The sequence below is a fragment of the Hordeum vulgare genome, chromosome 7H (genome assembly GCF_904849725.1).
Source record: "Hordeum vulgare subsp. vulgare chromosome 7H, MorexV3_pseudomolecules_assembly, whole genome shotgun sequence".
NCBI classification, from domain to species: domain Eukaryota; kingdom Viridiplantae; phylum Streptophyta; class Magnoliopsida; order Poales; family Poaceae; genus Hordeum; species Hordeum vulgare.
The window spans coordinates 15,464,168-15,477,188 of record NC_058524.1 but is presented as its reverse complement, the minus strand read 5'-3'; the positions used below and the strand labels follow the sequence as shown (position 1 = coordinate 15,477,188).

Genomic DNA, 13,021 nt, shown 5'->3' with positions numbered 1-13,021 from the left:
TTGCAATGACAACTTAGAGATCATAGTTTCTGATGCCATGCTTAGTTAGCTGAGAGTTTATAATGGTTTGTCTTGAATGCCAACATAGATTTTGAGATGACTATGATGTAGTATGATAGGATGGTATTCTCCTTTGAATGTTTCAAGTGGCTTGACTTGGCGCATGTTCATGCATGTAGTTGAAACAAAATCAACATAGCCTCTATGATGTTCGTGTTCATGCTGATTTATATCATGTTCATGCTTGCATTTAATGTTAGTCAAACTCATTGCATCTTGATGACTGTTGACGCTCTCTAGTTGGTCGCTTCCCAGTCCTTTGCTAGCCTTCACTTGTACTAAGCGGAATACTGCTTGTGCATCCACTTCCATAAACCCAAAAGTTTTTCCACGAGAGTCCACCATACCTACCTATTTGCGGTATCTACCTGCCGTTCCAAGTAAATTTGCATGTGCCATTCTCTAAACCTTCAAGAAATAATCTGTTTTGCATGCCCGGACCGCTCATGTGGTGACAGGGGGCTATTGGTATCTTCCATGCTAGGAGTGTTATCCTCGACATGTGTTTATTCACTGTCATTCACGAGAAAGGGGCCGGTAATTGGAATGCCCAGTTCCACGCTTAAATCGAAAACATAACTGTAAAACAAGACTCCCCCTGGATTGATGTTAGTATGGACGGTACCCGAGGATTCGGCTACCCGTGGAGTGTGATTGATTGGTGGTGGGGGAGTTAAAACTTTACTTTTCTGTTTGGGAACCGCCTATAGCATGAGTAGCATGGAAGATATTGAGAACTCTTGGTCATTGCGTTGACAATGAAAGCATGCCACACAAAATTATTATTTCTGTTTTCATAGCTTGAGCTCTGGCACCTCTACAAATCAATGCCTCCCTATGCGAAGGGCCTGTCTATTTATTTTCATGTTGAGTCATCCTCTTCTTATAAAATCACCAATTAGAGAGCACCTGTGTCATTTTTATGCTTTGCTTTTGATTGATATTGAGTATGACTATGACTGGATCTTCGTTGCTATGAATTACAATGTTTAGTCAGCCCTTGATCTTTGAAAGTGCTCCGCATTTATGTTTTGCGGTCTCAGAAAGAGCTAGCGAGATACCACCTATTCATATTGCTTCATACTTGTTTTGATTGAAGTGTTGGTATTTGAAACTCATTATTATTTGCTCGTTAGCTGATTATGCCATTGATATTAGTTTACCGTGAGACCTTTGTGTCACTTGCTTATGTGATTAACTTGTGATCTTGCTGAAATTCTGGTTATGAGTTAGACATAGTTGCAACAACAAGATCAAACAGAGTTTGTTAAAGTTTTTCTTTCTCTCTCAGTTTGTCAACTGAGTTGCTTGAGGACAAGCAAGGTTTTAAGCTTGGGGAGTTGATATGTCTCCATCGTATCTACTTTTCCAAACTCTTTTGCCCTTGTTCTGGACTCTAATTTGCATGATTTGAATGGAACTAACCTGGACTGACGTTGTTTTCAGCAGAATTGCCTTGGTGTTATTTTTGTGCAGAAATCAAAGTTCTCCAAACGTCCTGAAAATTTACGGAGATCATTTTTGGAAAATATGAAAAATACCTGCGCGAAGATCCACCTGAGGGGGTGGGTCAGTGGGCCACAAGCCCTGGCTCCGCCACCCCCTGGTGGCGGTGGGAAAGCTTGTGGGGCCCACACGGCTCTGCCGCCCCCAATTCCAGCTCTATAAGTTCATTTTCGTCCCAAAAAAAAATAGAAGATTTCGTCGCGTTTGCGATAAGGAGGCGCCGTCACAACCTGTTCTTCATCTGGAGGGCAGATCTGGAGTCCGTCTTGGGCTCCGGAGAGGGGAAATCGTCGCCATCGTCATCATCAACCTTCTTCCCTCTCCAATTCCATGAAGCTCTTCGTCGTTCGTGAGTAATCTATTCGTAGGCTCGCTGGGCGGTGATGAGTAGGATGAGATCTATCATGTAACCGAGTTAGTTTTGATGGGGATTGATCCCTAGTATCCACTATGTTCTGAGATTGATGTTGCTACTACTTTGCCATGCTTAATGCTTGTCACTAGGGCCCGAGTGCCATGATTTCAGATCTAAAATTATTATGTTGTAACCAATATATGTGTGTTTTAGATCCGATCTTGCAAGTTGTAGTTACCTACTATGTGTTATGATCCGGCAACCCCGGAGTGACAATAACCGGAACCACTCCCGGTGATGACCATAGTTTGAGGAGTTCATGTGTCCACCAAGTGATAATGCGTCAGTCCGGTTCTTTATTAAAAGGAGAACCTTAATATCTCGTAGTTTCCTTTTGGACCCCGCTGCCATGGGAGGGATGGACAATAGATGTCATGCAAGTTCTTTTCCCTAAGCACGTATGACGACACACGAAATGCATGCCTACATCACATTGACGAACGGGAGCTAGCCACATATCTCTCCGTGTTATAACTGTTGCATGATGAATATCATCCAAACAAATCGCCGATCCATTGCCTACGAGTTTGTCCTACTGCTGTTGTTACTTGTCTTTCTCTGCTGCTGTTACTTGTCTTGCTCTGCTGCTACTACTATCGCTTGCTACTGTTGCTACTTGTTACTGCTGTCACTACTGCTTTTCCTTGCAGCTGCTATTGCTCGTTGCACTGCTGCTACCTGCTACAATCTTGATCCGCTTGTCGTTGACGGGAACTGACACTTTCCGTCAACGAGGCAACTTGACGCCATTGATACAATCGTTAGAAATAGTCTGCCGTGTCAAGAGATCGTTTCTGACACCGTTGTTATCATACTACTTTGCTGTTACTACTTTGCTTGCAGATACTAATCTTTCAGGTGTGGTTGAATCTAACGCATTCAACTGCTAATACTTGAGAGTATTATTTCACCTCCTGTTTGGCGATCAACATATTTGGATCGAATACTCTACCCTCGAAAACTGCTACGATCCCACGCGCTGGTGGGCCGTCAACAACATTCTTCTAGTTTGGATTGCCGGAGATTGCTAGCAGCATTCTTCTAGTACCGTTGCAAGGGAAGGTCTGCTGTTACAGAGTCAGTTGTCAACAGAGCTGGTCGTCTGCTGGGGACTTTGAAAGATAGATTCATAGACATCCTTCCTCCTGGCATACCATATCGCCCACAATGTCACAGCCAATCTAGAGAACCGGCCTTGAGACAAACGGTCGCTAAGCTGGAACAACCACAACCGAGCATTGGGCAGCCAGGGCCAGAAGTAACTTTTTTTGGTGTTGGAGGCCCAGGCATAAAGGCCCAATCAACGTCTCAATCTAGCACGCACGACCATGCACGCACGGTCGATCGGGAGCTCCTATGCAGCGCTGCAGGCGCCAGTTAACGATCCGGCGCCTGCAGCGCTGCTAGCATGGACCAGCCCATTAGAGTGTTGTCCAGTTTTATTTTTTATTTTTTTATTACGAAGATAAAAGTATGAAATCGAAAAACGTTTACAGATTTAAAGAAAAAAATGTTCATATCTTTAAAAAGGGTTTATCGATTTTGAAAAAATTTCATCAATTTGAAAAAAAGTCATTGAAAATGAAAAAAAAAGTTCATCCAATTTAGTAAAAGGTCATTAAAATTTTAAAATGTTCAATAAATTTATAAAAGAAAATCCAAACAATTGCACTTATTTTTTTTCTAAATTCATTGAACTGAAAAAAAGGTTCATAATTCTTAAACATTTTAATCAATTTTTTAAAAGATGTTCGTCAAGATTCAAAAGCTCATTGCTATTCAAAAAGCTCATAAATCTTATAAAATATTCGCTGAAATTTACAAAATTATCATCAATACTAAAATAAGTTCATGCAATTTTCAAAACAAAAAAAATTCAAAATGCGCCTAGATGGGCCAGCCCATTCAGGAACGCCACAGGCGCCAGTTAACAAAAATGCACGTTAACTGGCGCAAGGTGCCAAATAGGAAATGCTCGGCCGACCACTGCCGAGAAGCACGCCGCGCCGCGTCTCTGCCTCCTCCCCTGACTGGCGCCGGCCCTGCTCCGGCCCGGCCTCTGCCCATCTCCGACCCGGACCGCCGCCGATCTTCCTCCTCTACGCGCAGGCCGCCTCTGCTCCCCACACGCGCGCGCAGCCGCAGGGGGTCGCCTCGATCCTGCCCCGGACGCGTAGGCAGGCGCGCGTTCGCCGCGCATCCTCGACCTCCGTTCTCGACGCCAAGGTCGCCGACCGGCTTCTTCCTCTCCCCGTGAGCGGCGCCTGTATGCAATCTTTGCCCATCACCGTTTCCCCCCTCTTTTTCTTATGTCTCACTCTGTTATGTGCACGTCAGTTGTTCGGCCGAATGCCTATGAGCAATGCCGTTGCTGCATGCATATATCTCTAACTGGCCCTACTAGGTAGGGGACAACCACCTTCTGTGTTGCGTGCATGACAGGGCGATCCGCTGCCTTAGTTCCGAAGCTGCTTGATTACATCTTTGGTTTATTACTGACCACCACCACGTACTATATGATTATAGTATCTTGCGGAAAATAAATGGTAGACATCGTGCGCCTGGTATGACATTGCTGCGCTGCTAACGTTGTTATGTTCTCTACTTTGTGTTTCTCATCTTATTTGCATCTTCTGGGTTGATTTGTTATGTTAGGCCATTTAGGGCTTCTTAGATGTGAGGACATACATGCTAGTGCAATATGCAATGCCTCATGCTGAAATAAATAGGTGCCCAGATTTGTGTAACTATTTGACCCTCTGCGTAACCAGAAAAATTTCAACATGGGGAAGAAGCCGGGCAGCGCCGGCCCATCATCGGCATCCAGGCCCATGAATCAGGCCGTGTCGCTCCGTGAGGAGACCTCCGGGAAGACGCATGCTGACGCACCCTCCCTGCTGAGAGTCCAGCACCTGCAGCGGCTGGGGGCGTGGGCGAGCGGGGAGGCGGGAGTTGGCTCGATCGGGGCGCTGCTGGGCCGCCGATTCGCCATGAACACCGAGGCGGCCGGTGTACCCATAGGTGCCTCCACCTTCCTTTGCCAGAGGTGAGAATTACAGCTTACTGTGTGGTCTTAAAATGCTCCATTCATTTGTCTAGTTATTTCACCGTATCAATCTGACTATTATATTTGCACTTTAATTTCAATTATAATTTATTTGTGTTCAACTTTCTGCCATTACATTGTTTTTGGATGAAAGCTTGTTCTAGCAAAGTAGCATGTCTGCGTATTGTAATGTTGAAAGTTGAGACTTCTCGAAACAAAAACATTATAAGTATTGTCCCACCATCCTGAGATCCTAAGAAGAAGCCATCTAAGTCCAAGGACCCCAGTATCAGTATATACACATACACATACAGTTGACATGTTCGGTCTACACACTAAGTATTGTGTTAACTATGCTGTACAATTAGCTTGTTGAATCCATGTTTGCTTGGATTTCAATTACCTTATCAAAGTTTCTCAATGTAATATATCAGTTCAAGCACTTGTTGGATTTGTGCTAAACTCCTGATACTCACAAATCAACAATTTTTGTCTACTTACATTGATTAAGGGGTACCACTTTATTCCAGTGATTTTTGTCTTGTTTGCAGTACCCACTGTTGCTGAGATACTATCTCCTACTCCTATAGCCTTGAAAAACATGTTTTATTCATTAAAAGCAATCTGTGACATGCAGATAATCTTTAGATGGGTGGTTGTAAGGCAAAAAAATAAATTTAAAATGATCGAACATACAAATTTAAGTGAAGCATCTTGTGTTCAGGTGTTATGACCGGTACAACGTACCAACGGAGGAGGCCCAATGGGCAGGGTTAATTACGGGCTTAGCCCAAGTTATCTCACCTATCTTAGAAGTCCAAGTTATATTAGAGTCCAAGTTAGAGTCCAAGCTATCTAGGGTTTAGTGGAGGCTGTCCTCCTTTATAAACACATGTACCCCTTCGATATTAATCAGACAATAAACAGTATATTCTGCTGTCGTCTCCCTCAGTAGACGAGAGCCCCAAACCCTAGCCGCCTCCCTCTCTCTCTCTCACGCCGCGACGGCGCCCAACCGCCGGCGCCGGCGTCCCCAACCTCGCAGCCCGCACTTCCACCCCTACAACCTACGTCTGAGACCTGGTAGAACCCTAGCCTCTACCAATTTGGTATCAGGTAGCTTGGGTTCGATGAGTTTGTCGGACCTTCCCACCACCACCGCCGCCGCCACAACCGCCTTCCCCGCGACCTCACAGCAGCCGCCGCTGCCGCACCACTCACCGCCGCCGGCCACCTCAGGTCCGGCCGCCTCCGGTCCCGCGGCCCTGGTGGCCGAACCCGCCCCCGTCCTCTCCCCGGCGGAGATGTCCTCGGCGATCCGCGACCTCAACCTGGCGGTCTCGAACCTCCGGACTCTCCTCCAGGCTCCATACGCAACCCCGCCACCACCGCCTCCGCCGGCGGCGCCCTTCGCGCCACCGCCTCCGACGACTGTCGTGCCCCAGGGCCTGCCGATCACCCAGGTCCGGTGGCCGCCGTCGCCGTCCCCGCTACCGACGTGGATGGACACGCCGACCTACACGACGGCGCCACTACAGCCGACGGTGTTGCAGCCACCCGCCCCCACCTTCGGGGGGTTCGGCGGGTACACTGATCCGTACGCCGGGAGCTCCGTGGTGCCGCAACACTCTCCTTACGCCGCGCTGGGCCGTCACGAGGGCACCTACGCGGCCTCGCCACACGTGCAGCAGCCACCCCGCTTCACCAAGCTGGAGTTCGCCACCTACGACGGCACCGTCGACCCCCTGAACTGGCTCAATCAGTGAGACCAGTTTTTCAGGGGGCAGCGGACCATGGTGTCCGACCGCACGTGGATCGCCTCCTACCACCTCTGTGGCGCCGCCCAGACTTGGTACTACGCCCAGGACGAGGGCGGGATGCCTTCATGGGAGCGCTTTCGCGACCTGTGTCTCCTCCGGTTCGGCCCCCCCATACGTGGGAGCCGCTTGGCCGAGCTCGGTCGCCTTCCCTTCACCACCTCGGTGCAGGACTTCGCCGACCGCTTCCAGACGTTGGCCTGCCATGCGCCTGACGTCACGGCTCGCCAACGCGCCGAGCTCTTCGTCGGCGGCCTTCCCGACCACATCCGCATCGACGTCCAGATGCGCGACCCCCAGGACCTGCAGACGGCCATGTATTACGCACGCGCGTACGAGCAGCGCGCCAACGCCTTGCAGCAGGCGTTCCCGGGCCGCGGCACGCGTTCCCCGACCCGACCCGCCCCGGCGGCCGCCACCCCGACACGCCCCGCCCTGCCGGCCGCTACGGCGGCTGCCCCCGCGCCGACACGCACCTTCCGGCGCTTGACGTCGGCCGAGCAACTCGAGCGGCGCCGCAAGGGCCTGTGCTTCAACTGCGACGAGCCGTATGCGCCGGGTCATACGTGCGCCCGCCTGTTCTACTTGGAGACCGTCGACGACGCGGAGGTGGAGGCCCTCACCGCGGAGCTCGACGCCACCACACTCTCCGAGGCCGGCGTCACGACCTATGGGCCGGTCGATGCGACCGCCTTCGTCGTCTCCCTTCATGCCATGGCTGGCATCAAGACGGCAAAGACGATGCTGCTTCCGGTGACGATCAACGGGGAGCGTCTGACCGCGCTCGTGGACACGGGTTCGACGCACAACTTCCTGTCCGGGGACGCCATGCGCCGCCTCGCACTCCAACCGGCGGGCTCGGAGAAATTCAGCGTCACCGTCGCCAACGGGGACCGCCTTGCTTGCCAGGGGGTGGCGCGGCAGGTTCCCGTCCTCATCGGCGACGAGCCGTTCTCCATCGACTGCGTCGGCATCGACCTGGGCTGCTACGACTTCATCCTCGGCATCGACTTCCTGTCCACTCTCGGCCCCATCCTTTGGGACCTCGATGTGCTGTCCCTCATCTTCTGGCGCGAGGGCGGCCGTCGCGTTCAGTGGACAGGCATCGGCGGCTCCGGCGCCGTGACTCCACAGCTCCAGTTGATGGCGTCCGCACTGGACGAGGCGCATCCCCTCCTGGCCGACCTCCTGCAGCACCACAGCGACATCTTCGACGAGCCACAGGGCCTCCCTCCCGTGCGGCCCTGTGACCACCGCATCCACCTGCTGCCGGACACGGCACCTGTAGCCGTGCGTCCGTACCGGTACTCTCAGCTGCAGAAAGACGAGCTCGAGCGTCAGGTGGCGATCATGCTCGCGCAGGGCATCATCCGGATTTCGACATCGCCGTTCTCCGCCCCGGTGCTCCTTGTGCGCAAGTCCGACGGCACATGGCGCTTCTGCATCGACTACCGCGCCCTCAACGCCCTGACGTCCAAGGACAAGTTCCCCATCCCCGTCGTGGATGAGCTCTTGGACGAGCTACACGGAGCGCGCTTCTTCACCAAGCTCGACCTTCGCTCGGGCTACCATCAGGTGCGCATGCACCCTGACGACATCGAGAAGACGGCGTTCCGCACTCACCATGGGCACTTCGAGTTCCTGGTGATGCCGTTCGGCCTCTCCAACGCGCCGGCGACCTTCCAGGCCCTGATGAACGACGTGCTCAGCCCATACTTGCGCCGCTTTGTGCTTGTTTTCTTTGATGACATTCTCATCTACAGTGCATCTTGGGCGGAGCATCTACAACATGTGGCCATCATCTTCAACGAGCTTCGAGCGCATCGTCTTCACCTCAAGCGCTCGAAGTGCTCGTTCGGCACGACCTCCATCGCGTACCTGGGGCACGTCATCTCGGCGGACGGGGTAGCGATGGACGCGGACAAGGTCGTCGCCGTCGCCGCGTGGCCGATCCCGCGGTCACCGCGGGCGCTCCGCGGCTTCTTGGGCCTCGCCGGCTACTACCGGAAGTACATCCTGGACTTCGGCCTCATCACCGCGCCACTGACGCGTCTCCTTCGACGCGACGCCTTCTCCTGGGACGAGGACGCGACTACGGCATTCGAGGCTCTCCAGCGGGCGCTCACGACGGGACCCGTCCTCCAGATGCCGGACTTCGATATGCCGTTCATCGTGGACTGCGATGCCTCTGGCATCGGCTTCGGCGCCGTCCTTCACCAGGGTGAGGGACCGCTTGCCTTCTTCAGCCGCCCCTTCGCCGCTCGCCATCACAAGCTCGCGGCCTACGAGCGCGAGCTTATTGGGCTGGTTCAGGCGGTGCGCCACTGGCGGCCTTATCTTTGGGGCCGGTCATTCCGTGTGCACACGGACCACTACAGCCTCAAGTTCTTGCTGGACCAACGCCTCTCCACAGTTCCGCAACACCAGTGGATCAGCAAGCTCTTTGGCTTCGACTTCACCGTTGAGTACCGCCCCGGTCGTCTCAACACGGTCGCCGACGCCTTGTCCCGCCGCGACACTGAGGATGTCGCGGACGACATCGCCATGGCTGGCACTATCATGTGCATTCGCTCCGGGCCATCTTTCGCCTTCATCAACGACATTCGCCGGGCAACGTCGACGGCCGTGGACGCCCAGGGCCTGCGCCAGCGCCTTGACGCCGGCGAGCTGGACGCGCCCTGGCGCTTGGACAAGGGGCTACTCCTACATGGCCGCCGCATCTTCGTGCCCGACCATGGCGACCTGCGCCACCAGGTCCTGACCTTGGCGCACTCTGCAGGGCACGAGGGCGTGCAGAAGACTCTCCATCGTCTCCGTGCTGATTTTTACATCCCCGGTGATGGCGCGATGGTCCGCGACTGGGTACGGTCGTGCGTGACGTGCTAGCGGAACAAGACGGAGACACTATGACCCGCGTGTCTACTGCAGCCGCTGGACGTACCCTCCCAGGTGTGGGCGGATATTTCCATGGACTTCATCGAGGGCCTTCCCAAGGTGGGCGGCAAGTCCGTCATCCTCACGGTGGTTGACCGCTTCTCCAAGTACGCGCACTTCATCGCCCTGGGTCATCCATATACAGCCGCCTCCGTGGCGCGGGCCTTCTTCGACGGCATCGTCCGCCTCCACGGTTTTCCGTCGTCTATCGTCAGCGATCGTGATCCCGTGTTCACGAGACATGTCTGGCGGGATCTCTTTCGACTGACGGGCGTGAAGCTCCGCATGAGCACGTCGTTCCACCCTCAGACAGACGGCCAATCCGAGGTGGTCAACAAGGTGATCGCCATGTACCTGCGCTGTGTTACTGGTGATCGTCCACGAGCTTGGGTGGACTGGTTGGCATGGGCGGAGTACTGCTACAACACCTCCTATCACTCCGCCCTGCGCACCACGCCTTTCGAGGTGGTCTACGGGCGCCCACCTCCGGCGATGCTCCCTTACGAGCCTGGGACGGCTCGGTCCGAGACGGTGGGCGACTTACTCCGCACCCGCGACAACATTCTGGCTGAGGCACGCCAGCGTCTTCTCCAAGCACAGCAGCTGGCTCGAAAGTACTACGATGCTCATCATCGCGAGGCGGAGTTCGCGGTGGGCGATTGGGTGTGGCTGCGCCTCCTCCACAGGACCACGCAGTCTCTGGACCCGCGCTCCAAGCGCAAATTGGGACCTCGCTACGCCGGTCCCTTTCGTGTGCTGGAGCATGTCGGCACACTCGCATACCGCTTGGAGCTGCCAGCTGGTTCTCGCCTCCACGACGTCTTCCATGTCGGCTTACTGAAGGCCTACCGCGGGGACCCTCCTGCAGCGACACCGGCCCTTCCTCCTACTTCGGATGGCCGCCTCCTTCCAGCTTCCGCACAGGTGGCGAAGGTGCTACAGGCGCAGCAGCGTCGCGGCGTCTGGCATGTCTTGGTACAATGGACCGGCCGGCCAGAGGAGGAAGCGACTTGGGAGAAGCTCGACGATTTCCGCCAGCAGTTTCCAGATGTTCAGCTCGAGGACGAGCTGTTTGAGAAGGCGGGGAGAGATGTTATGACCGGTACAACGTACCAACGGAGGAGGCCCAGTGGGCAGGGTTAATTACGGGCTTAGCCCAAGTTATCTTACCTATCTTAGAAGTCCAAGTTATATTAGAGTCCAAGTTAGAGTCCAAGCTATCTAGGGTTTAGTGGAGGCTGTCCTCCTTTATAAACACATGTACCCCTTCGATATTAATCAGACAATAAACAGTATATTCTGCTGTCGTCTCCCTCAGGAGACGAGAGCCCCAAACCCTAGCCGCCTCCCTCTCTCTCTCTCTCTCACGCCGCGACGGCGCCCAACCGCCGGCGCCGGCGTCCCCAACCTCGCAGCCCGCACTTCCACCGCTACAACCTACGTCCGAGACCTGGTAGAACCCTAGCCTCTACCATCAGGACAATGAACTACACATAACTTAGAGAAAAGATGCGAAACTTTTTGGTCGTCCATTTTTACAGGGCGAACATTTTGCATGTTGCATTGGTTTTCACCGGAATGCACCTTAGCTGATTGTTCTGGTTCTTTGTATTGCCAGAATCTGAGCTTACTAGCATAGAAGAACTGGAAATAAAGAAAACTGCACTGATAATGTTGTATGGGTTTTCAGGTTTGGAGCAAATTACCACGAAGTTTTTCTTTCTTGCTTAACTTTTGATCTCAAATCTGTCATAGTGCCATGTGTGTATGTATGCATATATCAGTTTATTTTTAATACGCCTTAGTCTGTACTTTGTAGTAATACTGATAAAAACATTCTTTTGTGTGTGAAGAATTTTTGGAATTATGTGTTTAGCTCATAACAGCACATTCAGAGTCCTTTCATTTTGCTAGTTTGCAAAAAAGGTCCTTCAGAATATATCAACTCATAACACTAACCACTAACTCTGTAAGAAACATCTCCAATCTGCAGTATGTTTATCAGACCTCTGAAGAAAGGTCATTCGAATATTGCAGGTGTGAATCAATCTTACAGCCAGGCTTCAACTGCACAATCCGCATAAAGAACAACAAAAAGAAAGCAAAACGGCGCAAGAAGTCAAATCTTGGCCAAAACAATGTTGTTTATGCATGCCATTTCTGTGGAGACGAAAACCTGATACGGGGTAGTGGAAAGGGTATCGTGAAGAGCCTATTGTCATCAAGAAAGCCCGTTAGCACCAGCATAATGTTGAAAGGAGTCAATATGCCAACTGTGACTACTAAAAAGGGGATTGAGCATTCTGTAACAGCAGCCTCGCAACTGGAATCATCCCACAGAATGATGGATTTTGATCTGTTAGGAGATGCACATGTAGACATCCCACAGAAAATTGGAGTGGAAAGCACAGATGATAAATGTATGAATATAATTGAGCCAGCGGCTTCGAAGAATATTCCAACATGTGAACCAGATGTCACTTCTCGAGCAGAATTTCTAGTTGGGTCAAACTTTGTTACTCCTCGGAAGAGCAAACTGGCGGAAGCGACTGCGCCTATAACTTCAGCAGAAGCATTGAAGACTAGAAGTACACTGAAGAGCAAAGGGCAGAATTGTGGTTCCGTTGCTGGCAAGATCCCTGGAAGTTACAGCAACTCAGCTTCGAATACCAAATCTGCGCCAGATGATTCTACTCAGGCAGCTGGTAGTTCAAGGAAGCGAGCAAGAAAAGGATGGACTACACTGAAGCAGATTGCTGAGAATGATGAGCTTGAGAGAAAAGAGAAGATGGATAACTTTGTAATCCCGTTCTTCATGCAGTAAAACAATGGCTGGAAGAACAGTTATACTCTCTCCGTCCGAAAATACTTGTCACATGGATGGATGCATCTAGATGTACTCCCTCTGTCTCAGTTTACAAGTCTGACACATGTATCTAGGTCCTCAATTTGACTAACTTAATGAGAGGCGTATATTACAAAAAATATATCATTAGAAACTTTAGATGTTCTATTTTCTAATGATATAATTTTTATATTAAAAAATATATTTTATATAAGTCAAATTGATGACCTAGGTACACGTGTATTCCTTCTAAACTGTGATGGAGGAAGTATTTTAGTTCTAGATACACATTTTTATACATTTGTGCGACAAATAATTCCGGACGGAGGGAATAGTTTTTAGTGGTATTTTTTAGTTATGTATTTCTGCACCAGTTATGTCCTAAGCAGTATGAGAGA

General features: G+C 51.6%; 1 protein-coding gene across 1 annotated transcript; it reads left to right on the top strand.

The window, feature by feature from the left end:
• The first annotated feature begins 3,960 nt into the window (after positions 1–3,960).
• LOC123407932 lies at positions 3,961–12,696 on the top strand. Its single transcript, XM_045101183.1, has 3 exons — positions 3,961–4,247; positions 4,753–5,027; positions 11,816–12,696. The coding sequence occupies exons 2-3, from the start codon at positions 4,765–4,767 to the stop codon at positions 12,600–12,602; spliced, it is 1,050 nt and encodes a 349-aa protein (XP_044957118.1). The 5' UTR covers positions 3,961–4,247; positions 4,753–4,764; the 3' UTR covers positions 12,603–12,696.
• Positions 12,697–13,021: the final 325 nt, after the last annotated feature.

Excerpts from the sequence above, each read along its gene's own strand:
- LOC123407932 (XM_045101183.1), top strand. The coding sequence starts at position 4,765 with ATGGGGAAGAAGCCGGGCAGCGCCGGCCCATCATCGGCATCCAGGCCC. Across the intron at positions 5,028-11,815 it reads TCCACCTTCCTTTGCCAGAG|GTGTGAATCAATCTTACAGC; the intron begins GTGAGAATTACA and ends CGAATATTGCAG.